The sequence below is a fragment of the Crotalus tigris genome, unplaced genomic scaffold (assembly GCF_016545835.1).
Source record: "Crotalus tigris isolate CLP2741 ecotype Arizona unplaced genomic scaffold, ASM1654583v1 scf7180000024167.7108832, whole genome shotgun sequence".
Classification (NCBI taxonomy): Eukaryota; Metazoa; Chordata; class Lepidosauria; order Squamata; family Viperidae; genus Crotalus; species Crotalus tigris.
The window spans coordinates 4,730,423-4,758,120 of NW_024100417.1; the positions used below are offsets into that span (position 1 = coordinate 4,730,423).

Consider the following 27,698-nt stretch of genomic DNA (forward strand, 5'->3'; position numbering starts at 1 on the left):
TATATCTATTTATCTTTTAAATATACATTTGTCTATAATCTATATTTTATTCTAGCACTATACATTTATCTTGGCTATCCTCTTATTGTTTATCCAATCATAAAATTGTTCCCAGATTTTATAATACTTGGTTTCACTTTTGTCCTTGAGTTCCCATGTAAGTCTATCCATTTCAGCACAATTGAAAATTTTCAATAATATTTCCTCTTCGGTTGGAGTATCTTTCTCTTTCCATTTTTGAGCGAAGGCTATTCGTGCCGCTGTTACTATATGCAGTAGTAAATAATTTGTGTCTTTCTTATATTTTCTTTCTATAATTCCCAATAAGAAAAATTCCAGTTTGGCTTCTACATCTATTTGCAGAATTTCTTCCAACCACTTCTTTAATAAGTTCCAAAATTTTTGTGCCTTTGGGCATTGCCACCACATGTGGTAGTAATTCCCAACAGTCTCTCCACACTTCCAGCAAATCGAGGATTTCCCCTTGTTCATTCGTGCTAATCTTGTGGGAGGGAGGTGCCACCTATAAAACATCTTATAGAGGTTTTCCTTATAGGAGGTTGCTAGAGTAATTTTTAGATTTTTTCCCCATAAACTTTGCCAAATAGCCAAATCAATATTGTGCCCAAACTATTTACACCAAATTATCATCATTTCTTTCACCTGTTCCTCAATCATATCTTGCTCTAATAAATATCGATATAATTTACTTATAGTCTTGCCTTCCCTGCTAAATAAAATTTTATCTAATTCTGAAGAGTCTTGCTTTATGCCCCGTTCCTTTTTGTCTTTATTAAATTTGGATTGAATTTGAAGATACCCCCACCATTCCAGATCAATTCCTTCTTCCTTTAAGGTATTTCTTGCTTTTAATTCTCCTTTCTCATTCAAAATATCTTTATAGATGACAGCACCCCCACGTTTTATCAAATTTGTAATGTAGACACCCAGTTGGGGATTTTCCTATAATCATTTCTTTTTATTTTTTTTCAGATATCCAATAATGCTCTCCTAATATAATGCTTCTGGAAGTGTTGCTGGACTAAATGTCTTTCTTCCCACAGAATAGCATGCCACCCTGTCTGTAGGTCATGACCTTCTAGTGCTAATAATCTTGTATTTTTGAGATGCATCCACTCGCTTAACCAGACCAACGCTGCTGCCTGATAATACTTTGTGCAGTCTGGTACGCCAAATCCTCCTCTTTCTCTAGCATCTTGTAGTAGTTTTAATCTGATTCTCAGTCGTTTTCCTTGCCATATGAATTTTGAAATAAGTCTATCCAAATTTGTAAAAAAATCCTTTTTAAGCCAAATTTGGTATGCATTGAAATAGAAACAACATTTTCAAAAGAACATTCATTTTAATGGTGGCTATCCTACCCATTAAAAATAACTGTAGTTTCCCCCAATTTCCCAAATCAGACCTAATTTGCACCATTAATTTATCATAATTGTCTTCTTTCAGAGTAATGCATCTCGCTGTCAATTGGATTCCCAAATATCTTATTTTTTTCGTAATCTGCATATTTATCCTTCCCTCCAATTCTTTTTTTTTGCTCTTCAGTCATATTTTTAACTATCATTTTTGTTTTATCCTTATTTATTTTCAGGCCTGCTACTTCTGCATAGTCCTCCAACACTTCCATCAGTCTAAGACCAGATTGTACAGGCTCTTCAATAATAAATACAAAGTCATCCGCAAATGCCTGTACCTTAAAACTTTCTTTTCTTACTTTTAAACCTTTAATTTGTTTGTCTTCTCGAATTGTTCTAAGTAAAACCTCTAATGATAAAATAAAAAGCAGTCAAGATAGCGGACAACCTATTGCTGATTCTAGATGTGCAGGTTATGTGCAGGGTTAGATACCGAAGGAATAATTGGCCTGGATATAATCTGTGAAGCAAGAATATTCCAAACATGCAGAATGCCATACCAAAGCCTAATAATCTAATAAGCACTGCTGATAAATCTCCACGGGAACAATTAGCATTATCTCCACTTCATAAACAGTTGCACACTAAATCTATATCCCAAAGAGTGGCCTCTTTCTCTTTAACAGATTTAATTAAAGCATAAATTGTCCAGATTATAACATGGAGGTATACAATAAATCTCATGATTTTTTTTCCCTTTCTTTTAATGGGGGAGAACTGGGACCTTTGGAAATTCTTTACTGAAAATCAATAGTGAGGTTTTCAGTTTCCTCCAGCAACAATCAGTATTTCATCTGGATCAGGAGATAAATTCCCTGCAAAAAAAAAAAAAGACTGGTTTGGTGGAGTGAGGGAGTAGTGGCATTATGATGTCTGTTGCAGTCAGAACCTGATTTCCCTGATATAAGAATGCTTCTTCCCTATTTCTTAAAGGAGTGTTAGATGTATGCTTTCTTGTGAAATGTGACTGATTTTACACATGTTCGTGAGATTGTAAGTAGAATATTCCTGGATATGTAGAGCAGCGGCCCCCAACCTTTTGGGCACCAGGGACCAGTTTCATGGAGAGAGGTTTTTCCACAGACTGGAGTGGGTGTGGTTTTGCATATTAGCTGCATCTGCGGATGGAACTTTGCTTGTTTGCACGGCCCAGTTGCTGGCATGCTGCAGCCCGGTGCTGGTCCACGGATCAGGGGTTGGGGACTCCTGTTATATTATTGGCTCAGCATCCACAATCTTAGTTTTTCACAGGTATTAGATATTTATTTAAGAAACAGGGTTTTTTGATTGCTTTTGTTGCTTTGCCACAGCTAGAGTATAGTTAAAGGTGGAACCAATGTTTGCCTGTTAAAGCAGAGATAGCTCGCTATATTGCAGATGTCTGGAATTATCTGGGCAAGTCTGCATCAGTCATGAGAGGAAAGGAATTTTTATTGTCTCTCTACATTGGTCTTTCTCTTAACAATATAATTAAAACATGAAAAAATCAGTAACAAAACCTTTATATTTTATTTTCTTCTTTTTTCTTTCTTTTTCTATTTCTTATTTAACCCTTATTTTTGTTTCTTTTCTAATAGTTCTGTTGTTTTTAACCTTAAGATTTTCTGCAATAAAAATTATATTTAAAAATCAGTAACAAAGCCAATGAGGCAGCATAAACTTCTGTTGCTTCCAAAGACTAGCACAATGAAGATTCTGAGTGCCACTTTCTGAAATCATCCGTTCAAATAGGAATCACTGGAGTGTATTGCAGTCTGTGGAAACAAAACGTGCTTTAAGTTCCAATGTAATCCACAAGGTATCATTTTGGACAGCAACGTTCCCACAGAATCAAGGTATTTTCAGTTTCAGAACTAGACCTAGAACTCAGTTGAAGTGGACTTAGAAAATCAGTGCATTCTGTATATTGAGAAATTCCCAAGATAAATACCTCATTTTAGTAGTGGTTACAGTTAAAATCAGTTTTCACATATTGTCAGAAGATCAAAGCAAAGATCCAACTCGGGGATAGAAATTTGGTGACAACATTCATTTCTTCCCTAGGAGAAAATGTCTAAGTATGACGTGCAATGCTTTATTTACTTTGCTTTCAGATTCTATACAATGGGCAGACTGTGGAAGTAGATGGACATTCTATGAAGAAGCTAATAAATGACTTGGTGCCAGACACAAATTATTCCTTTGCACTTACAAACCGGGGAAGTAGTGCAGGTGCATTGCAACACCGGGTCTTCATCCGGACAGCACCTGATGTTCTCCAGACAAAGCCTGTTTCCACCTACAAATATATCCATAATGGACAGTTCACCCTCACTCTCCCCAAAGTGAAGACTTCTGTGCCAGTCAGGTATACTCTCTCCACATCTCTGATTTCGTACTGATACTGATCTGGCAGTATGCTCTGATCCTCCAAGAAGTACAATGCATTAGAAATTAGTACTGTATCTTCCTACTCAAATTAGGAAATCCCTGTGAGGTAGACAGATTTTTGTATGGGCAGTGAAATAGTATTACTGGGAATCATGTCAGATTTCATAGACTTTGATTAATTGTGTGAGTTCAACTACAAAATTCTTTAAAATATATTACAATAGCGAGGACAAAATGCAAGAGATTAGTGTACAAGATTTGAAGCAGCAGCCTATTAGGATTCTGATTTTGGACAATTATTTTTCAGTACTGCATGTTGCTTCTTTGAGTTATATATTCTTTATGGTAATTAAGGCCATAAAGCCATAATCTCCCTTTCTTTCCTCTTAAAGGACCCAAGATGACCTTATCCTGCCCAATTACTCTGACTAATGTATGTAAATCCCTTACAGAGCTTGTTGAAGTCTTATTCGTGTTTATGGTTCCATAACATACCACTGTAATTGGTATTGGTTATAAAATAAGCTTTACAACATTATTTCTCTTATTCATGACAGTCTGAAGAATGGAAAGAAAGTGAAGCAGTGAGTGACAGTTGCAGGGATTTTGTGAGGGCATTCCATTATTTCTAGGAGAACTCACTTTTTCCCTCCTCTTCTTCCTCCACAGGTCATACTACATTGTGGTAGTATCAATAGAGCACACAAGCAGTATACTTGCTTCCAGAGTGAACAGTCCGGATGAGATGGAACTGGACCAGGTATGAGAAGAAAGAAATATGCTATTGTTCTCAGACTTCTTGGTTGAAAGGTGAATCTGTGATCCCCTGAATAAAGTGTGTTGAACCCATGGCCCATTGGCCACAGGCAGTCCTAGTGATGCAGTCTTTTAAAAAAATATTTTTTAAAAGGAAGTTGTAACTTATATGCATTAACTATATTATATATTTTATATATGGCCCAAGACAATTTCTCTTCACTCAGTGCAGCCCAGGCAAACCAAAATGTTGGGCAATTATGTCCTAATTGATAAATATGTGATTCCTCTCATGAATAAAACAACACAATAATTGAATAACTGCATTAGTTAGGAGTAGGTTTCTGAGTACAATTCAAAATGCTGTTAATACCTTTAAAACCCTTAATGGCATGAGGATATCTAAAAAAAGCCACTTTTGCCTGATAAAAGCTACCCATACAACACAATTGACAATTAGAGAATATCTGCTCAGGACCTCAAAGGTTGGGAGCCCAATCATATGGAATAGCCTACCTTCCAAGGTAAAAGTATTTCCTATTCCAGTGACCTTCTACAAACTTAAAAAGACCCATGTTTTCCAAAGGGCCTTTCAGCATTATCCACAGTATATATACTAAACAGAAGATTATATCAGTCATATTCACCAGCCCTGTGGTGCTGGGGATAGTAGTGTTTGGCATTTTCTGAAGCTGGATATTCTTGTTTTTGCATGTGTGAGATTATTCCCCTAGGACAGCAGGGTTTATCACCACCTCTTAACGTTCTTAGAAGCATTAACTTCCTCAAATGCCCATTAACTCCAACTAAATCTAAAAATTGCCTGCAATTTTAACTTGAAAGAAGTCATTATGCTAGAATTCCCAGGGGTGTTACTACATTTATGGATCACACTTCATTTCCTTCTGCATTCTATTTTATTATCTCTCTTCAAAGCAAAAGGATATTGTGTTATGGATGTATGTGTATTTGACCTCAAAGAGATAGGACTTGAAGATCCAGTGTATGGATGTAAAACAACAATATCATCTAGAGAGCAAAAGTCAACAGGCTCTGTCCCTAATATTGTATAATATCATGATTTTATGTAACTTCTGTCTTTCTGGCATCATATTTCCTCTGCTGTTGTATGTTTGTTTTTACCATTTTGTGTGAAATATATGTTATGCCTTCCTTCACTTTAAATTAGTTTCAAACCTTGGCATTTATTTGTATTCATTAGAAAAGCACACAATATATTTCTATGAGAGCCTCTCCAAGCAATGTAATTAAATTATTGGTATGTTTAAATCATTCTTCTGAATTTATGGGTGACTATGATCTTCACTTTTTTTATCTGCATCCCCTATAAAATCTGTTTTATAAAATGTGGGATTTTATAAAAAGAAACTTTGCTATAATATGGACAGTACAACATAGAAAAATATGACATGTCCAACAGTACTCCAGACTGCAAAGTACGCTTATTGGGTAAGATAAATCCATCTCAAAGCCTCCCAAACTATTATTTTTCTCTGAAAGTTCAAATGCATGGGCTTCCGCGATAGATATTTTGGAGGCTATCAACTAGTATCCAGCCTCCCCTTTGTGGGTAAAGTGGTTGGCTAGGAGTTATAAAGGGTCTTGGAAGAAGTAGTTATCTGGACCAATTTTAATGGGGTTTCAGGCCAGGATATAGTACTGAGGTAGCACTGGTTATGTTAGTCATTGGCCTTTGGCAGATTTGGGGTAGAAGTGCTGCATCCATCCTCATGTGCATTGATTTCTTGGCAATTTTCAGTACTGTTTACCAGTACCCTTCTGGATTAGCTACGCAGATTAGAAGTGGGGATGCTATGCTATAGTAGTTCACCTCCTTCCTCGGTGGTCAATACCATTTGGTGTTGAAAGCAGGGTCCCTCAAAGCTCGATGATCTTGCCCCTCCTGTTAATATGCACATGAAATCGTTGGTTGAGACATCTTATCAGATTCAAGATTGAAAAAACAAAGTCAATGTGCCTCTTTAGCATCCTGACACACACACACCTATCTCAAATATTTTCATCTTTGGTCTTGTGTGGAGTTGTACTTCCCATTTGAGTTGTACTTCCAAACTGTATGCAGTTTGGAAATCCTCTAGGATTCACAAATAGTGCTCAATCAGCAAATAGTAGTTGCATTCATGAGGGCCTTTGCACAAGTGCACCTTGTGTTCCAATTGCACCTTTTCTTCAATCAGAAGGAACTTCAGAAGTCATTCATAACCTACTTGCTTCACATTTGGACTAATACAATGTGTTCTGTCTGAGGCTACTCTTGAATATTATCTAAAAGCTATAGCTGGTTCAAAATGAAGCATAATGGGTAATAACAGGCACTTCTTGTTATGCTGATTTGTCATGGTTGCTTCAGAAGCTGCATTGGTGGACAGTCAGATTTCAGGTGCAAGTCAAAGTGCTAGTTATTATTTATAAAACCCTTCATAGCATAGGGCAGGGGTAGGGAACCTTGGCTCTTTTATGACTTCTGGACTTCAACTCCCAGAATTCCTGAATCAGTATGGCTAGTTCAGGAATTCTGGGTATTGAAGTCCAGAAGTCATAAAAGAGCCAAGGTTCCCTACCCCTGGCATAGGGCATAATTATTTGAGGGCTCATCTGTCTTCAATTGTTTCTACTCGTTTGATACAAACAAGCAGAGTGGGTACTTTCCATGTCCCTTCAATGAAACATTGCCATCTTGCAGGACTGAGGAAGCATGCCTTCTTTGTCACAGTCCATGTCCACTGGAATAGCAATCCTTCCCCCCAACATACATAACAGCTCTCATTCTTCAAGTCTTCTACAAGTCTCTTTAAAACCTGGCTTCGTCTCCAGGCCATTTTTTTTTTTCTGGAAAACATGTAATTTTCTACAGGCAGTATGTTTCTCTAAATAATTCTTTTAAATATTGTAAGCTTTTCAGAATCTTTTTTGGAGTGGAATGGCCTTGAAATCCAATAAATAAATATTTGCATTGGGTATTATCAATTTGCTTACCGCCCTAAGCTCTTTTCACCTATTCGTTTTCCTTTTTTCTTCATACAATAAAAGATTACCTTGTCCTATGTAGGAGGAGAGCCATGTTAGTCTGTGGTGGCACAAAGTCAGGAGCACCTTTTTCGAGTAACAAATGTTATTAAAAACATACGCTTTTGTGAAGTGAAGTTCACAAAGGTATCTGGCAGAACTTTTTCTTACATAAGCTTTCTTTGACTATCCAGCTACTTGAGGCCATAAACCAAGGGGCTGCAGAAAGGCGCCAGCGTCGACAAGCAGAACACCTCAAGCCTTACATTGCAGCCCAAGTGGATGAACTGCCAGAGACATTTGTTTTGGGAGATGAAAAGAATTATAACGGCTTCTTTAATAAGCCACTTTCAGAAGATTTGAGCTACCGTTGTTTTGTGCTGGCTTCACTGGAGGATGGTGATACGGTAAGAACCTTGAAAGAAGAAAAAGACTGTTACAGAGTTAGCATTGTTGGATTATTGGCTTAGTAGAAATTGTAGTTTTTCCTTCCACTTGCCTGTCCATATAAACATTTACATTATATTTTGTTGCACACCGGTGTGAATAAGCGAGAGGAAAGGAAAAGTAATAGAGTGCTGCTTCTGCATGAAATGTGTAAGTAAAGTCCAACATAATGAAGATATTTGGGTCTTTCTGTTCTGTCCCATGCTATGGCTCTCACTTTCAGCTACATTTACTTGTAATGGCTCATTAGAGCTGGTCAAATGCGCCATTACTCACCCAGTCTGAACACTTCAGTGACGGACATAGGAAATGTGCAACCAAGTTGGGAGGGTGAGGGCTCTGAGCTGCCAGCTGAGGACAAGTTGTGTATTACTGTATACAAGAGTGGATGTACTAAGGCACTCTTGACTAGCTGAGCGCACTTTCCAGGTGTTTGGTATGATTTGAGCTACAGCTATGCCGGTTTTTTAATAATTTTATTAAACGTTTTAATTATAATACATAATTAAAATACAATACAAAAAAAGGAAAGGAAAAAATAAGAGAATAAAAGTGCAAGAAGTGCAAAACAAAAGAAAAAAAAACCCTAAGAATATGATTTCACACTTCATCGTAATACAAAATTTCACTATTTTTTTCTTCCCTTAACAGATATAAAATTCTTCATCCCATAACTCAACTCTTAAACTTAAAGCAAATCTAATAAGTCAGTGTTTCTCAATCTTGACAACTTTAAGATGGATGGACTTCAACTTCCAGAATTTTGGGAGTCGAAGTCCATCCATCTTAAAGTTGCCAAGGTTGAGAAATACTATAATAAGTGAAGTCTTCTCCAATCCAGGTATCATTAAAAAGTCCAAATCGATCCCTAAAATAAGTACATTGATTAGCAAATGTAAAATTCATTATTCCATATCTCAACTCTCAACTGTAAGCAAGTCCACATTTAGAAGGCATAAAGTGGTCCCAGTATCCTGGTATAAACAAAAGGCTGAAATTTAACATGACAAAAAAAAGACACTATGTCCTATAAAAAGAGCAAATTCACAAAGCTCTTGTACTTTAAATAAAAAGACAATTAGACACAAAGCTAATTTAAATGCTGTCCAATTAGGATACATAAAGTGACTGTACAGGGAAAAAAAGTCTTAAACATAATGTTAACTGTAAACAAATCCAATCACAACATTTTTCCAGTCTGGGTGTCATTGATTGAATAAAACAACTTGTGCTCCTTCCTTTGAGGTAAAATAATCTTGCTCTTTAATCCATTTAGATTATTATTGATCCTTGTCTCTAATTTCTTAAAAACTTTTAAAAGCCTCTTTTGAAAGTCCAGCAAGACAAAGTTATTCCAATTACTTTCTCAAATTGGCATTCTTATTTTCTTCTTAATTTTTAAAACTTCAGCTGATTTTCTTATTTTTTGCATTTTTAAAAATGTCTCTGAATGCCTTTATAAGTTGCTTAGCTTGTTGTCTTCAACATCTAAAATATATTTCCACAAAAATATGTTCTCTAGAATTAAATTCAGAGTCTTAATATTCAAGATCAAATGTTGTAATGTTTTCAGATTCTTTAATCCATTTAAAACTTTCTATATTCAAAACCCTGTGTTCCTTTTTGTGGTTCCTTTTGAATTTCGAAAGCTTTTTTTAAAAAAGTCTCAATTTCTTATATTAAGGATCGAAGACATTGGCCTGGTGTTTCCAGCCTTGTCATTTTGAGGGGGTCTAATCTCTTTAAAGTAGTTAACAGGCAATTTCTAAAGCAGTGATTAGCAAAAAAAAAAAAAGGGGGGGGGTGAAATTAGTGTCCTTTGCAAGACTCTGATTGTGGCTGGATCAAGTATGACAAGTTCTCTTGGCTCCCAGTTGCCACCTCTCCTTGTGAGGGGCAACCATATCAAGTACAACTTAGGCAATATTGCATCCTCTCCTTGTCCAGAGAGGGTCAAAGGAACCAATCTGCTTGTCAACTCCCTATTCTTAATACATTGTCAGCTCCAAATTTTCAGTCTTCCATTCTTCCCTGGAAGTCATCCAGCTACAGCTGTTCTATAGCTAAGCTCCAATGCTCTTCTTGACTACTCCAAGTTCTGGTACCTGCTTACTACTTCTAATGTTGAGCTTGGTTAATCTTACTTGCTATAAACTAAAGCTTCCCTTTTGATTCTCATTATATTAAGTACTGTTGGCTGAAGAACCATGCAAACATTACAAATGATATTGTCATTTAGCATATGTTCTTTCTAAAGTGAGAATTGTCAGGAGTTCAAAATCTCTGCATCTCCTTTCTTCAATCCCAGAATGTTTGGAATTTATTCTCCATAGTAGTAAAATGGACTCTTAAGTATTGATTGGTGTTTCTGAAGTTCTTGCATTAAGGATCCAGAGCTGAAATATGGCTCAAATTAAGGCCTATATATGCATCCTTGCCGTGTGTGTGTGTGTGTTAAATTTAGATTGCTAACAAAAAGTTAAAGGGAAGCTGGTATACCTATTTCAAGCTCCTTAGCTCATCAGCCAGCTACACCCTTCTGAGATTCGAACCTGGGCTGCTTGCACATTAGGCAGAGGTCAATGTATGCTGCTTCCTTGGTCACAGCAATTAGTACAGTCTATAAAAAGGGTAATTCGTGTTAGTTCTTGTGTCTCTCCCTGACCTGTAAGGTAAATCTGAAATGGCAGTGTATAGATGGTTTCTACTTTCACTTGAGAATAGCATACCTAAGTGCTGATCTGTGAATACACCAGGCAAGGGCATCTCTAGTTTTGCCTGAGGAATGCCCATGACTTTTCACATGTAGTAGTTTGCCCGGGGGTGTTCCCTAACTTATCAAGTCCAGTGGTCTGTTTACAAAGGTAAAAGTTTCCCCTATCCAGTCGTGTCCAACTCTAGGGGGCTGTGCTCATCTCCATTTCTTAGCCGAGGGAGCCAGCATTGTCTGAAGACATTTCCATGATCATGTAGTCAGCATGAGTATATGCCAAGGCACACAGAATGCGGTTATCTTCCCACCGAAGTGATACCTGTTTATCTTCTTGCATTTGCTTTCAAACTGCTAATAAAATAAACTACTTAGTTGTTACATCAGCAATAGTGTTCACTTTGCTGCAATAAAGATTGTAATTTGACTCTGTGTATTTGAGACTGTCAGCTTGCTGTAAACCGGACCATTTCATTCTGGAATTGAGGGAAGACACTTCCTGGCTGTTGTACTTCAGATTTTTTGCTTACCAAAGGGGAGACAATTGATTTTGGTTTTAGTATCCAATGGTTCCATGGTTGTTGCTCAAGAAAATTACAGGTGGACCTCCTGGAGTTATTGGGCAGAGGATAACAAAAGAATAATAGAAGTTCTTTACTTTCATTGTCTGTGTCTACTCTTCTCTCCCATTCTCTAGAAGAAGTATGCAGCCAGTCCCTATTCAGATGAGATTGTGATGGAGGTATCACCAAAGCAGCAAGATGAACCAGAGATGCTATGGGTGATGGGGCCTGTCCTTGCGGTCATCTTGATTATCATTATCGTTATTGCTATTCTACTCTTCAAAAGGTAAGCAGCAATCTATACTCATCGTGTCTATGCTGCCATATTATGGCAGTTTAAACAGGCTTAAGTTCTGCACAGAAACTAATATAATGTTAAATCCAAGTGTCATGGTTCCGACAGATGAAACTCTTTAAAAGAACTTTGAGGCATTGTTTAAAGAATCTTTTATTCGACAAACAAAGCATCATCACTACATAGATAAAGCCAAAAACTGAATTCCCCCCTCCTAGGTACAAAGTAGCAAAGCACAATTCCCTCCTCCAATTAACCATCATAAATCACATTCCCCAATTAGCTTAAAGCACTGGCTTTCTCCCCAGCTCTCCAGCCTGGCCAAATCTTTATCAGCTCTGGGCGCAAGGCTGAGTTATTGTTGTTATGACTAACTGGACTCTCATCCACATCCCCTCTCCCAGCATCATCTAACTCTAAAAGCGAAAGAGAAAAGATGGCTACATTTCCATCTGTTGTCAAAGCAAGAACATCCCATGTTAGCAGCGTTGACACCAAGATGAAAGTCATCCATCTCTAAGCAGATAGTTTAATTCTTTGCTCACTTTTAGGGCAAGAGTGGAAGGGAGATAACAGTCCATGCATTTCATTTTGGAATGGAATGAATGAACTTTTTGTGTATACAAGTAGTTCTCAAGTTATGACCATAATTAGGATCAGATTTTTTGTTGTTAGACAAGGTGGTTGTTAAATGAGTCATGCAAAAGTTGTTAAATGAATCGCTGCAGTTGATTGAATCGTGAATGAATCATGCAGTTATGCAAATCCAGATTCCCCTCCATTGACTATGCTTTTTCAGAAACTGAAAGGTTACAAATTGCAATCACATGATCCTGTTATGCTACTATCTTTGTAAATATATATCAGTTGCCAAGCACCCATATTTTGACAATACGATAGCAATAGGCACTTAGACGTATATACCGCTTCACAGTGCTTTATAGCCTTCTCTAAACAGTTTATAAAGTCAGTATATTGCCCCCAACAATCTGAGCCCTCTTTTTACCCACCTCGGAAAGATGGAAGGCTGAGTCAACCTTGAGCCAGTGAGAATCGAATTACCAAACTGCAGACAGCCAGTAGTCAGCAGAAGTAGCCTGCAATACTGCATTCTAACCACTGCCACCACAGCTCATGTTTATGGAGATGCTGCAGCATTTATTAGTGCAAGAACCAATTGTAAATCACTTTTTTCAGTACTGTTGTAATTTTGAACAGTAGCTAAACAAATGGTTTTAAGTTGAGGACTATCTGTAATAGGAATGAGCAACTTCATATAAGCGCTTGGTTAAATTTTATAGATTGTTATTGCTTAAATTATATATCTATCGCCAAGAAGTGTCTTACCCCCTCCCCCCCATTAATTTATTGAAAGGCTTGGTGCTTTAATCTAGGAAAATACAGAATTTTGTGTGGAAAAGCAGAAGGCCCCTATCATAGTTAGTTGTGACCATGTACTTGGCAGGAAAGTCCAGTGTTATCTGCTTGTGATGGTAAAGTAGCAATAACTTATTCATTTACAGCAAATGCAAAATCTTCCATCCCTTTTTAAAGCAATCTACCAATTTTCATGAATTCAAACTGGAGCCCATCTTCAGGGAACTAGAGAGAAGTTGGGCTGAATATGAGCTCCAGCACGTCCAAAAGCTCAGAAAACAAAGCCTTTGTTCCCAGTGACTGACCCACATTGAATCCTACCATAATTTTGATGTAAATAAATATGCATGCTTCCAAGGTGGAGGGAAAGAAAGTGACTTTGGGTTATAATATATATGGTTAGTGTCTTTGAATAATCCTGGTTTCCTCTTTTATTTCTGCTCTCCGTGGATCTAGCAAACAGGAAAGGTAGTTAGCATCTTTCTCTTTTTGTTGTATATGTTGAGATCCAAAATTTCATCTTGCTAAAACCAAAATATGTGCTGCTCAAACCAGCCTAGTTTTTGGTATTTCTCTGCCTTCCTTGCCATTGTGCCATACTTCCTCATCCTTTGCCTACTTTATGTCATTGTTAGAGTAAATAAATAACTTCACAAATAAGATGACCATGTTTAGGAAGAAATGGTATCCTAAAGTTTGTCTATTTACTTATATACATGTCCACAATGAGAAAGTTTGGCTAAGAATGTGGCATGTTTTAGTAATCAGTTCAATAAGCCTTGCTCTGAATGATTCCATTTTCTTATTATCAACCTACACTACAAATATATAAACATACAGTATATAATAAATGTGTTGAACAGATTTCATCCCTATTATGTCATAGAAAGTGATTTTAAAAAATATTAACAGCAATGCATCTGCCTGATGCAACCTGACTCTCACTAATTCCTATAAGTTGCAAGTAGTTTCCTATCATGCAATTTTGTGATACTTTTTTCCTTTTTTAAAAAAACAGGCTTTTGTCACCAGGAAGACATTCACTCACCAAAATGTCCCATTTACTTTGTCTAAGAGTGCATCAGAATGCCTTTACTATAGTCAAGAGATTTGAACAGCCAGTCATGTGCACTTGCTTGCATGCGTGCCTATGCCCACTAACACAACCATACACACGTAAGAGTTGGACTGGCTGAAAAAGAAATTTTTGTAACATGGATTACGTGAATGCTAAGAAGCAGCAGCACCATATGGAGTCATGTGGTTTAATGGAAATCAGTGACCCCACCAATATTATTTCTTGCCATCCTAAAATTTCCTGCAGATTTATCCCCTTTAATTACTGGGCAGGTTCTTCCCTGCTTAGTTAGTGAAATCTACTAGGATAAGAGCCTAGGGTAGCAGAACTATGGACATAAATATAACACAAAGAGACAACAATGTATTTTATTATGCTATTAACAAATGCCTGGGGGGTCTTCAGCCATTCAAGACGATATTAAGGGACCAATAAAGTTTACCCTAAAGACCCTTTATCCTTGTACATTACAACTCTTCACATTTTAAATAATTTTTAATACAAAGAATCTTCTTTATTCTTCCACCATAGGAAATAGTCCCTTACAAAGGAATGTGAAGAGAAAGAGGAATACCAATTTTTTGTCATTGTGTTCCTGTCAGATAGAAGGCTTTAATAGTCCTTTCGCTTGTTGCTATATATGTTGTTGAGACTGTTGCCAGGATCTTTTTATTGTTTCCCAAATTTATCTTGTATAAGCTTCTCTTTCTTTTTCTTTAGGAAAAGGGCCAATTCACCCTCATCCAAGGATGAACATTCCATTGGCCTGAAGGACTCCTTGCTGGCTCACTCCTCTGACCCTGTTGAAATGAGGCGACTTAACTACCAAACACCAGGTGGGCTATAGTTATATTGTCCCAATTACTGTAAAGATGCTTATCCCTCATATTATGTGTATCTCTTCACTGGATGTACCTATCATACTAGATTCAAATTAATGAGCCAAATGAAAGTCCAACCTACTGATAGAACAGACATCAGATTGGCGGGTTTAATAGGCTGGCTCCTGATTGGGTTCCTGAAGTGCTCCCTACCTTCTGGTTCTTATAACATGTTATATTATTAGTAGTTGCTCCAGCCCTCAGCAAAGCAGAGCCTCTTCATAAGGCAGCGTTTTCTAGATTTATTGCTTTTTGGAAGTTATTTCACTCTCATCTGAGCTGTTTTGATTTGTTTTCTCACTTGTTCGTGCAAAGTAATTTGCCATCCTTCCTTCCTTAGGTGGTGGAATCCATAAAGCATTCAAGCCATTTTAATAATTAAAAAAGGACATATTTGTTTCCAAGCTCTACACATCAAGCTGGGGCATTTTTTTCCCTAAATGATATTGTGGGGTGGGGAAGCATTTTGGGTAGATCTGCAGGTTTGTTTATGGCTGCATGTAGCCTTTTCTTTCTCTACAGCTGGACATAATTACTCCACTCAAGTCATCTTAGAAACAGAGTAGAAGTTAGGGTTATTCAAGTTATATACAGTAGATACAAATTTTATGACAACAGAATATGAACAAGTGCAGTTTAGTTATTGTTTCAACATATAGTTTGCATAGCTGAAGCTCATCATAAAGATGAAAAAATGACATAAACATAACAAAAATGACATGTTAAAACAAGGGTGGGCAATTAATTTTCCCAAGGGGCTACATGAAAACTGGGACTGTTGTAGATAGGCTGGACCAATAAGGCTATGAAGGTGCGTAGACATGCACTCACACACACATAACATAAATTGAAAACGGTAGCAGTCGCCTTTAAAATAGAAGTAATGCAGTTGTACTGTGTGCATGATATACACTTATCTACATTTGATTTCTGATCTCTGATCGACCTCAGGCAGACTGGATAAATGTGTCACGGAGTCCATAAAATGCCCAGGTCTGTGTTAAAAGATACAGCTTGAGGAAGACAGATTAGTTTTTATGTTTACTCTAGACCAGAACTTGTGAGCCCCTGCTCTCATTCTTTGCACCACTTTATTTTATTAGTTGATTTTCAAGACTGATACTTTTGTTGCAGTCTGAACTATTAGTTGCCTCCATCTAATCTCACCTTAGGTCAGGGGTCCCCAACCCCCGGTCCATGGACCGGTACTGGGCCGTGGCATGCCAGAAACCGGGCCACGCAAACAAGCAAAGCCCCCATCCACAGGATGCAGGCAGCATGGGAAACCACGCTCCCTCTGGTCCATGGAAAAACCTCTCTCCATGGAACCAGTCCTTGGTGCCCAAAAGATTGGGGACCACTGCCTTAGGTTGAGTTGAATAGCTACTTTCTGGAACCAGATGGCCACTAAACTGTTAGCAGTCTGGTAGTTATTATCTTTGATAGCAAGTCTTAAAATAAGAAAGGTCTTGCTTAGTATATAATGAATTAAACTGCTCTAATTCAGTATAAAGCTTTCTATCTTAATAGTTTCTACTTTGCAAAAAGTTCTTACATGAGTTGTCAACTTCTTTATACTACTATTCTTTTTCAGCTGAGGCAGGTTTGGTAACATATTGTTGTTGTATGATTGAATAAATTCTGACTGCACTTTGGTCATAAAATTCCTGCAACAAAGAATGCATGGTCTTGAAAAAAAGGCCAGATCATTTATCATAAGATTTAAGACAATCCTAACTATTGTTACCTGAGACAAAATAACATTGGTGATAAAATTACCTGTAAAATAATCCTTGTTGTAACTGATACCGTTTTAATACTATACCTACTATATTTCCATATGTGTAGCTTCCATATGTGTGGAGCTAAAATTGTTTTCCTCAAACTTGGTTTTGAAGTTGGTGATGAGGACTTTTGTATTACCTTTTGACCATCTTTTATTCCTTATCTTTGCCTTCAGCAATAGTAATGGGATTTCTGTTGTTACAGGTGCCAGTGGCCCCAGTTGCCCGAATATATCAAGTTAGTTTTCTTTCCACCTGCTTTGCTTTTTTCTCACTCCACGCAACTCTTTCTTTCCCATCTTCTTTTGTTCATGAAGGTCCACCTCTCACACACCACAGATTTAGTAATATCATGACCACTTTCTAGTGAGCCAGGCAGTTTCATCAACACAAGCTTTTGATGATTCTCACATAAGATGCTCCAGCATGCTCGGGAAGAAAGAAAAAGAGTTTAAAGGTTTGCAATCTTCTAAGCAGTTGCAGTCAGAAATCTTGAAGTTCCCAGCTGGGCTGAAATATGAAATTGTAACCCCTTAATAAGGCTATGAGGAGCTAATTTGTAATATTTTGTGGAAATACTCACCACCCAAAATTAGTCCAGTAGGCTTAGACTTAATCATCCCCTGAATTGCACTTCAGCTTTTATTATCTTGGCAATACCTTGCTGAAACATTCTCAGTCCAAGTTTCCTTGCTCTCTTTTTCTTTCTTTCTTTCTTTCCTCCCATCTTAAAGAGCTTCAAATAAAACAAGCATTATTCTAGTGATATTATGATGTTATGTAGGCAAAGAAACATTTGTGAATTGATTAGCCCCACAGGGTTGTAGAATTTGGTGTTTACGTTCTAAAGAGGAAAAGGAAATGAAAGTTGATGCTTGAAGAATTACCAAAGAACAAAGGAAAAATTAGATGTCGGGGGTGGAAACAAAGCCTAGTATTATAATGAGATCATAGTTTAACAGACTCCTATTTTGTAAATTTCAGATATAGTGGACCAAATTTCTACCTAGGAATTCTTTTCTCCCCAGGTGGGAAAAAAGTGACAAGTGCATTGCACTCAAAGTAGTCTAATTAAGCAGTTAAATTTATGTTGATTTTACCTTGATTTTACATCTTTTATCATCTAGACTGCATAATTTGTCTAGAAGTAGGCTTCGAAGTATAACTTCTAATTTGTCATTATGCAATGATACATACAAATGATGTACTTTGTATCAATTTTATCATTTATGTCCATTTAGATTATTTGTAGGGTGATATCATTTCCTAAACAATGTCATTCGGCAAATGACAAAACTTGCTTCAAATGGTGCAAACTGTCCTAGTGAGGTACTTTCACATTAAATGGATAGGATACCATCTCTTCAAATGATTAAATAGGGTTTTGCTGAATTCTATAAGTTTGTTTTGTTTGGCTGTATATTCTCACTCAGAATGTATATTCAAGAAAGTTAATACGCAGTCTTTCCAAATGAGCCGAGGTGGCGCAGCAGTTAGAGTGCAGTACTGCAGGCCACTTTAGCTGACTGTTCAGCAGGTCAGCAGTTCAAATCTCACCGGCTCAAGGTTGACTCAGCCTTCCATCCTGCCGGGGTAGGTAAAATGAGGACCCAGATTGTTGGGGGCAATGTAAATATATATATACATTGCTTACTGGTGTACACCGCTTAGAGAATGCTTGCACTTAAAGCGGTATATAAGTCTCATAAATAAATAAGTAAGTAAGTAAGTAAGTAAGTAAGATTTATTGATGCTTCTTCAGTGGAAGTATAGCTTCTAATGCTTACGACTTGCCTGCCCCAGTCACTTTATGATAAATAAGCTGTTGAGAGAAACGCAAACTGTTCCTCAAGCATATGTTCACAATTTCTGTTTCTGCACTATACTGCATATTGCTGATATGAAATGAAGACACAATCCCATTTTTCAGGAGCTTTGTGCTTTATTGCTGTCCCTGCAACCTTATTTTAGCCTAAGGACATGTAGGGGCATCTCTTCAAGTCTTTTCACCTTTTCTAGGCTATTGTTATATTTGGAAACCATGTGGTTGATTGTTGTCTCATCTAAGCATGAACAGATACTTTCTGCCTTTGTACGGGCACCGCATGCCACATTGACTTCTTCATGTTCCGTTCACTGTGCTACTGTTATACATTGCCATCAGCTCCACTATGCACATATGAAAGAAGATCTCTCCCTTTAGCTAAACAATTATTCTTCCTGATACTATGATCCCTTCTGTTTTATTTGATCTGGCAGGCATGCGTGACCATCCTCCTATTCCAGTAACAGACCTTGCTGACAATATTGACAGACTGAAAGCCAATGATGGACTGAAATTCTCCCAGGAATATGAGGTGAGAAAACTAGGAGTGGGGTTGGCAAGAGAGGGGATGGTTCAGTGTTTTTTTTAATATTTTTAATTTATTTATATCCTACCTTTATTATTTTTACAAATAACTCAAGGCAGCAAACATATCCAACACTTCTTCCACCTCCTATTTTCCTCACAACAGCCGTGTGGTGGGTTGGGCTGAGGGAGAGTGACTGGCCCAAGATCACCCACCTGTCTTTCATGGCTAGGACAGGACTTGAACTCATGGTCTCTTGCTTTTTAGTCTGGTGCCTTAACCACTAGAACAAACTGGTTCTCCAGACCAAACTGGCTATCCTTTGTCCCCCCAAAAAGTAACTGTCTATGTTGTAGTTGACTGTGTAAAAAGATAATCATATCCATATTCACAATTTATGAAAACCTATTGTTTGACTACCAATTACACCACTCTCAAGTCTTCTAATATTCACTTATTTCCTCTTAGCTCAGTTATGACTCTGGATGATTTACATAACATAGAAGAATAAAAAAAGCACAATGATATAAAACAAAAGCCGAATTGAAAAGTAAAAAAAAATCGTTCATACAATAAATGATTTACTAAATTCTAAATGCCCACAAAACAGTTTTCAACATCTGCAGCTGCCAAAAAGGCCAACACAGTGCTAGGCTGCATTAACAGAGGGATAGAATCAAGAGCACGTGAAGTATTAATACCATTTTACAATGCCTTGGTAGGGCCACACTTGGAATACTGCATCCAGTTTTGGTCACCACGATGTAAAAAAGATGTTGAGACTCTAGAAAGAGTACAGAGAAGAGCAACAAAGATGATTAGGGGACTGGAGACTAAAGCATATAAGGAAAGGCTGCTTCATTAGTTTAATGAAGAGAAGGACGAGGGGGGACATGATAGCAGTGTTCCAATATCTCAGGGGCTGCCACAAAGAAGAGGGAGTCAAGCTATTTTCCAATCACCTGAAGGCAGAACAAGAAGCAACGGATGGAAACTAATCAAGGAGAGAAGCAACCTAGAACTAAGGAGAAACTTCCTGACAGTTAGAACAATTAACCAGTGGAACAACATACCTCCAGAAGCGGTGAATGCTCCAACACTGGAAGTTTTTAAGAAGAGACTGGACAGCCATTTGTCCGAAATGGACTAGATGACCTCCAAGATCCTTCCAACTTTATTATTATTACTATTATTATTATTATTATTATTATTATTATTATTATTATTATTATTATTATCTTACCAAAGTGGGGTTCCAGACAAAACTCCGGAGTCATTGTGTTCCAATGCGTGAGGGTCTCCACAGAGAAGAGCTGTCTTCAGGCTTTTGTCGTTCTGAATTGTTGCAGGAATGCATTCCTGCAAGCATGCAGTGACTGTTTGCTCCATCAGTAATGTATCCTGGAGCAAACAGAAGTCTTAAAGGTGAAAAACAGCTAATTGAATTGGACCTGGGAACCTATTAGCAATCAGTGCAATAATTAAAGAACAGGTACATATAGTACTTAAAATCAGGGATTGCTTTAAAGTCCTGAACCTCTTTGGTTGGAAAACAGAGGAACTGTAAAATAAACTGAAAGAAATTATTAAGGCTGAATCTGAAAAGAGATTGCCGAAGATCAAGAAAGAGAAGAAAGCAAAATGGATATTACAAGGATCGGTGGAAATTGTCAAGAAGAAAAGGGAAGCCAAAGGCAAGAAAGGCAAAGCTCTCAGGGAGGAATTTCAGAGGGCTGTTAGAAGAGACAAGAAGCAGTATTACAATAACCCATGTAAAGACATAAAAGATGGAAACAGAGATGGAAAAACAAGGAACATCTTCCAAAAAACTCTCTGAACTCAGAAGGAAGTTGCAATCTTGAATTGGTATGCTAAAGGACACTAACAGACAGATAATACTTGAATTAAAAAAGATTGAACAAAGATGGAAGGAACATACTGAAATTCTGTACAATATAGATGTCAACATCCAAGATGTACTAGAAGATGTTCTGTAATAACAAGAAGGTCAAGTTCTGAAAGATTAAGTTAGATCAGCATTTCAGCCATTACCACGTTGGAAATCTATAGAAATTGATGGAATATCTATAGAAATACAGCAAATAACAAAAGAATCAGTAAAGGTCCTAGCCATGTTTTACCAGCAAACTCAAAGAACCACATTATAGCCAACAGAAATCAATCTGCCAACTATTTGTGCATATTCTTAATTCCACAAGTTAGCAAAATAATACTTAGACTCATCCAATGCGGAATAGAACTCAACATGAAAAAGTAGATACCAGATATCCAAGCTGGCTTTTTAAAAGGTCAGAAGAATACTTAAAAATGACAATTCTAGAACATCTCAATTTTCTATAAACAGGTTAGGAAACCACAGTATGCACAGAAAACCTATACACACGAAACTATGATATGGAAGGAACATAACAAAATATTCTAGCTTCAAGTTGGCAAAAGAATGAGTAAAGCAGTATACTTGTTCCTTATTTATTGAGCTTCTTTGCAAAATGTATACTGAAGCTAGCTTGGAAAAAGTTGAGTGTGGTTTTAAAACTAGAGAAAGAAAAATCAATAGCCCGCACTATGCTGATGACACTACTCTGATGGATGAAAATGCAAATAACCTGCAAACTCTAGTAATGAAATTCAAGGAGCACAGTGAAAACATGTAACTTCCAAGTATAAAGACCGAATGAATGACCACAGGTACAGCAACCAGTCTTAGAATTGACAATGATATCGAACGATAGCTTTTGCCTTTTAGGATTGACTACAGTATTAACTGCAAAGAAATCAGCAGTCAAGAAGTATACCACACATTAGTACTTGGCCAAATAGTGATGAAGGCCTTGGAAAAGCTAGTCCAGTGCTGAAATGTGTCTATACCTACAAGGATCAGAAGGAAACAAGAGTCTTGTCTTTCCTGGTGCATCAAACAGAAGCCGAAGTTTGATTCTGAAGTAGCAGGACAGAAAAAGTATTGATGCTTCTGAACTTTGGTGTTAGAAAAGATTTCTGAGGAATCCCAAACTGCAAACTATCTCCTTTAAGGAATGGGAAATCTCATCCAGGACTACAACTGGGACATCAATGGTTCTGGAATAGCAGCAACTCCATCTTGTTAGAATCTAATCTGAGTTCATCACATTGTTTAGATAAGAGGTTAAGATTTCCACAATATTTCTGGTTCAGCTGAGGGTGGCAGTGTAAAGCTGACTAACATCAGAGTATTGCTATATAGAATAAAGAGGATGACCTTGGCAGAGATAGATAAGATCCTTTCCTTAAGAATGAGACAAAAAAACATGAATTAAATCCTAGACTCTGTATCATAAGCAGTCTTAATAAAGATACTTTAGTCTTCCGGTGGATTTGCTTTCTGGTCTGAGGCTAATATCAGTCTAGAAAATCTAACAGCGTTACCTCCTCCCCATCTTATACTCCTATAAATCAAGATGTCTGAGACTTTTTTTGCACAGCTTCTGTATTATTTGGACTTAAGCCATATTTTTCACCTTGTTGCTTTGATAATGGATCTTGCCTATATCTGTTAGTGGTCTTTTTTACTCTATAATTGCTGATAACGCATAGTGGACTGACAGCTGACCTTTCTCAGCAGCATTACATAAATGTTAAAGATCTGAAGGGAGAGAATCAAAGCTTGTGGTACCTACCAATTTGAATGATGTCACCACTTCTGATTTGAACGAACCACTGAGACCAGCAGCAGAACAACTGGAAAGCAGTGCTTCCAACTTCAGACCATCTTTCTATGATCCAGAAAGATATTCTGGTTCATGGTATTAAAAATTCTAAGCATACCAAAGGTGGTACACACCGTCCTCCAGAACTTGGCATAGGTCAGTGGTGGCAAACCTATGGCAGAGGTGCCAGAGGCGGCACTCGGAGCCTTCTCTGTGGGCACACGTGACGTTGCCCCAGCCTTGCCTCCCCCGCAACCCCCTCCTTTCCAGCAGCCCCCCTGAAGGAGAGTGGCCCCCGAGCATGGCCCACGCGGAGCAGCACAGCCAAGGACATGGCAGCCAGGCAGCATAGACAAGACTCTGCCCTCACACCCCATCATGCAGTTGACGCTGCAGGGCACGGGCAGAGGGCGTGACCGCCATAGCGCTGCTGGGCTGCCTGGGCGATCTGCGGAGGGCCCTGGAGGCGGTGAGTGGCCCTGTGGGCAGGCGGGATGGGGGATGGGGGCAGAGCGGGGGCGGGGCGGTGGAGTGGGGGGGCAGGTTTTGGGCACTTGGTCTCTAAAAGGTTCGCCATCACTGGCATAGATCATCCAACAGAGTGACCAATATTATTTCCATTCCATACCAATCCAAAAGGTTATACAGTACCCACTACCTCTAGGGTTGACTGTAGTTGAGCTACTTTTATGCTTATAAGCTTTCTCCAAAAGGAGAAGTTAAAGATAAGACAAGAGTTTTCAAATAAGGATGATTCAACAGATGGGTTTTTTGAGACAGGGCTCATCACTGCCTCTTTCAAGATGAGCAGCATTACCGCTTCTCTCAAAGAAGTATTACAGTATCCATCGAGGCACTCGGGTTTTCCTTGCTGCCTGAAGGAACCACATGAGACAAGGGTCCAAATTACACATAACAGTACAAAGAACCTAATTCACTGTCTTAGTTTCTGAAAGCATAAATGAATCCCAGGTGACATTGCAAAGTATTAAGTCCAATCAGAGAAATCCTGGAAAGACATGCTTCAGTTCCTCCTGTGAGAGCAAAAGGCAATGAGAAAGACAAAATTGAGCTTCCTCTTTTCAGTAGTTCACCTGACAGAGAAATCTTCCTGTTCCTGATCTGCGGCTTAGTTTTCATTTCCCTAGGCTTCGTCTCTGCCCACAACTTAGATTGACACATCAGATTTAGATTTCTCTTTAACTCTTTCATATTTGAACCTTTTTGAATATGACTGTTCTTCCTTTGATACAATTTATACGTGAGATGTAGGTGATTTACAACAAATCACAATTATAAAGATAAAAATATATCTCATTCTAACAAATTCTATACAATTCCATAACATAAAAACTATATATAGCAGCTTTCTGATGGTGTTCTCTGAAACCAGTACACATACTAATCTGATCATTCTCACATTACATTTTATGTATCTTCTGCAGTTCTGAATAACTATATTTCGAAGGCTCTTATTGTTGTGATGGAATTCAAAATAATGGTATTAGGAGCCCAGGAATTGCCATGACTCTTTTTTTTGCTATCTGGTTTCTCTATGATTAACCATTTACTAGGAAAATGATTAATTTGAAAAATTGCTGTGTTATAGGAAGTTCCATTGCATATAAATGTTTTTCTGTGCTTGCATCAAACTCTGTAGGGTCTTCTTCAGCTGCAGAAGACTTAAATCATGAGTAAACATTCATATTTGTTTGAAATGATATAGGGTTTCCTGCCTGAGCAGGGGGCTGGACTAGAAGACCTCCAAGGCCCCCTTCAACTCTATTGTTGTTGTTGTTGTCGTCATTATTGTCATTATCATCATCATTATTATTATATGGGGTGAGGCAGAAAATAAATTGAGAATGTGCCTTTTATATGCATTATAGTTCCTGCTCTCTTTTGCTTCTCATCTCCCCTTGCTATATTATATCTTCCTTGATTCAGAAGACACTTTACTAATTGAATTCAAAAGGCAAAATTATAGGGACCAAGAAGCTGTAGAGAAGTACTAGCTAACTAAAGGTTAGTAATCAAAAGCGGGAGCAAAATCTAGGAATTCTGGGAAAACTGTGATGATTACATTGCTGATCCACCTATATTAAGAAAAGGGGATTATCTTCTTACGTGCCTGCATACAAATCCATTATAATTGGACACTTAGCCTGTTTTACATGGGCACAGTGATACTGTGACAGGAATATGTACAGGGGGGAGGGAGGAGTATGACATAAAACGATTATGAGTCAAGTTAGCAGCAAGCAGCATTTGGAGTTTTAGTTTCCTGCACTTTTACAAGAGACATTAATGATAATGTAAAATAATACAGTATCTCCCAAAATTAGCTCTTCATATATTTGTGATCTGCAGCTTTCTAGCTCCAGTCTTTCTAATTCGAGCTCAAGCAAATATTGGCTATATTTATTAGAATTGGAAATAAATGACCTTTAAAAATGTCCAACAAATTTATGGGTAAAGAAAATGAATAGACTATTTCTCTGACATCTCCAGCAATTTCTAAGGACAGGTCTCTTTAATTAGCAGTAACAGTAGGATTCACTGCTGAAAAAGCCATGTCTTGCCATAATTCAGTAAAATATGGGAAGCCAGGTAGGCTGTAGAGCAGTGTTTCTCAACCTTGACCATTTTAAGGCATGTGGACTTCAACTCCCAGAATTCCACAGCCAGCAATGCTGGCTGTGGAATTCTGCGAGATGAAGTCCACATGCCTTAAAATGGTCAAGGTTGAGAAACACTGCTGTAGAGAGTAGAGAGATGATTATTCAATAAAATATGTGACATTTGTCTGCATCCAGTGGCCATCTTCTAACTAACAACATGAATGCACAGAGAATTAAATGGGAACAGGTAGGAAAACAAATGCAGTTTCTCTGCCTCTTATATTGTGGTTATTTATTTATTTAGTAGAGTGATATACTTTTATTATTTGCTTCAGGGTTCTGTTTCCTATAGAAAAATGCAGTGTAATCAGCCAAAATATCCCCAAATTGTAGGAATAAAAACATGAAATACTGATATAAACATAACTTACATTTACCTAATATTGAGGCGGCACAATAGCTCAGCAGTTAAAGACCCACTGAGATTGTCAGCTGGAAAGCTGACAGCACAGGTTCAAGACCCACATGAGGGGGTGAGTTCCCGTTACTCACCCTAGCTCCTGCCAACCTACTCGTAGCAGTTTGAAAGCATGAAAATGCAAGTAGATAAATAGGTACCGCTTTGGCGGGAAAGGTTATTGCATTCTGTATTTTCATGTTGGTGTCAGAAACAAATGACAGAAACTTCTGTCAAACAATGCAGGCTCCCTCAGCTAAGAATCAGAGATGAGCATCACCCCCTTGAGTCAGTCACGACTGGACTGGGGAAAACTTTAAACCTTTTAAATCTTACTTTATATGTATCCTACTTAATTATACAAACTCTGGGTAATTCATATAAGTAAAAAAATAACTTAAACAAAATTCCATCATTAAAAATTAAAATACACATTTCTACAATTGTTAGTCCACAAACTTTCACCTGGGAAACATACATATCCATAATAAGGAAAGATTCTCTACATTTAAAGGAGATCCTTGAATGGTGCCTTAAGAAAAAACAAATACCTTTCAGAAGGAAATACTCTTTATGTTACAGCAAATTTATCAAACAATTGTTGTACAAAAAGAGGACATAAAAAGAAACCATAATGAGACTAAAAATAACCTAGATGATATAAAGAACCAAATCTTTAAATTGAAGCTACAACTGGAAAGCTGCCAGACAACGACTACAAAGTATGAACAAATAAACCAGAAATCAGAGGATGAAGCGGAAGAAATGGATCTAGAGATGGAGGAGATAGGAGAAGGGAAATATGGACTACCATACACAAAATACTGTAAGACCTACCTATAACAATGAAAACACAAAAGATCCCTTACTTCCTTCTCCAAAAGACAAGGAAGAAGATTCGAGAAAATGAAACATAGAGCAGGCAGGGGAATTGTCTAGGGCACAGGTCGGCAACCTGCGGCTCCGGAGCCGCATGCGGCTCTTTGAGCCTTCCCCTGTGGCTCCCAGCCTCCTCTGCCTTTGCAGAGAGACAGAAACAGAGAGAGGCAATTGCGCTTCCCTGCTTTTCTCTTTCTCTCTCTGTGTGTGTGTGTGTAAAAGAGCGTGCACTCACAGTGTTCTCCAAGGAGCTGAAAAGCTTACTGGGCGGAGCTCCTCCCTTTGCTGCGTCTCTGCAGGAAGCAGGAAGGGCAGGAGAGAGCTAGTTAGCCCAGCTAGGCTGACTCAGGAATTCTGGGAGTTGAAGTCCATGAGTCATAAAAGAGACGAGGTTGCTTACCCCTGAGCTTATTGGACAACAGCTTGAAGCTTGCCAGGTGAGCAGCAGATAGGAGGAGGGGAGAAAGAGAGAGAGAGAGAGAGAGAGAGAGAAAGGGAGGGGGAGAGAGAGGAAAGAGAGAGAGAAAGAAAGAGAGTGGGGGAAGAGGAGTGGCAGACCAAGGGCAGATAGAGAGGGAGGGAGAGAGAGAGACAGAGAGAGAGAGAGACTCTTTTGACATCTAAAATGAAGATAACACTGCATATATCCTTTTTTTACCTTTGTTTGTATGTAATTTTATTCTCTTAAAGCATTCTCCTGGTGATCATTGTTTTAATAGTATGGATATTCCCAAGAGTCATATTTTTACTTTTATTTTTAATGTCATATTTTTACTTTTATTTTTACTTTTATTTTTAATATACACACATACACATACATACATACACACACACACACACACACACACACACACACACCTATAATAAAGGTAAAAAAGGATATATGCAGTGTTATCTTCATTTTAGATATCAAAAGGGTTTTGCGGCTCCCGGTGTTT

At 37.9% G+C, this 27,698-nt stretch overlaps 1 protein-coding gene across 2 annotated transcripts in view; it reads left to right on the plus strand.

The window, feature by feature from the left end:
* The window catches only part of PTPRF (protein tyrosine phosphatase receptor type F), a 547,145-nt gene that overhangs the window by 490,006 nt on the left and 29,441 nt on the right, over nucleotides 1-27,698 (plus strand). For both annotated transcript variants that reach the window (XM_039323287.1, XM_039323286.1), the window contains 6 exons: nucleotides 3,530-3,783; nucleotides 4,476-4,566; nucleotides 7,805-8,017; nucleotides 11,465-11,616; nucleotides 14,801-14,916; nucleotides 19,005-19,102. In XM_039323287.1, coding sequence (XP_039179221.1) covers nucleotides 3,530-3,783; nucleotides 4,476-4,566; nucleotides 7,805-8,017; nucleotides 11,465-11,616; nucleotides 14,801-14,916; nucleotides 19,005-19,102 — 924 coding nt within the window. The remainder of the gene's footprint in view (nucleotides 1-3,529; nucleotides 3,784-4,475; nucleotides 4,567-7,804; nucleotides 8,018-11,464; nucleotides 11,617-14,800; nucleotides 14,917-19,004; nucleotides 19,103-27,698) is intronic.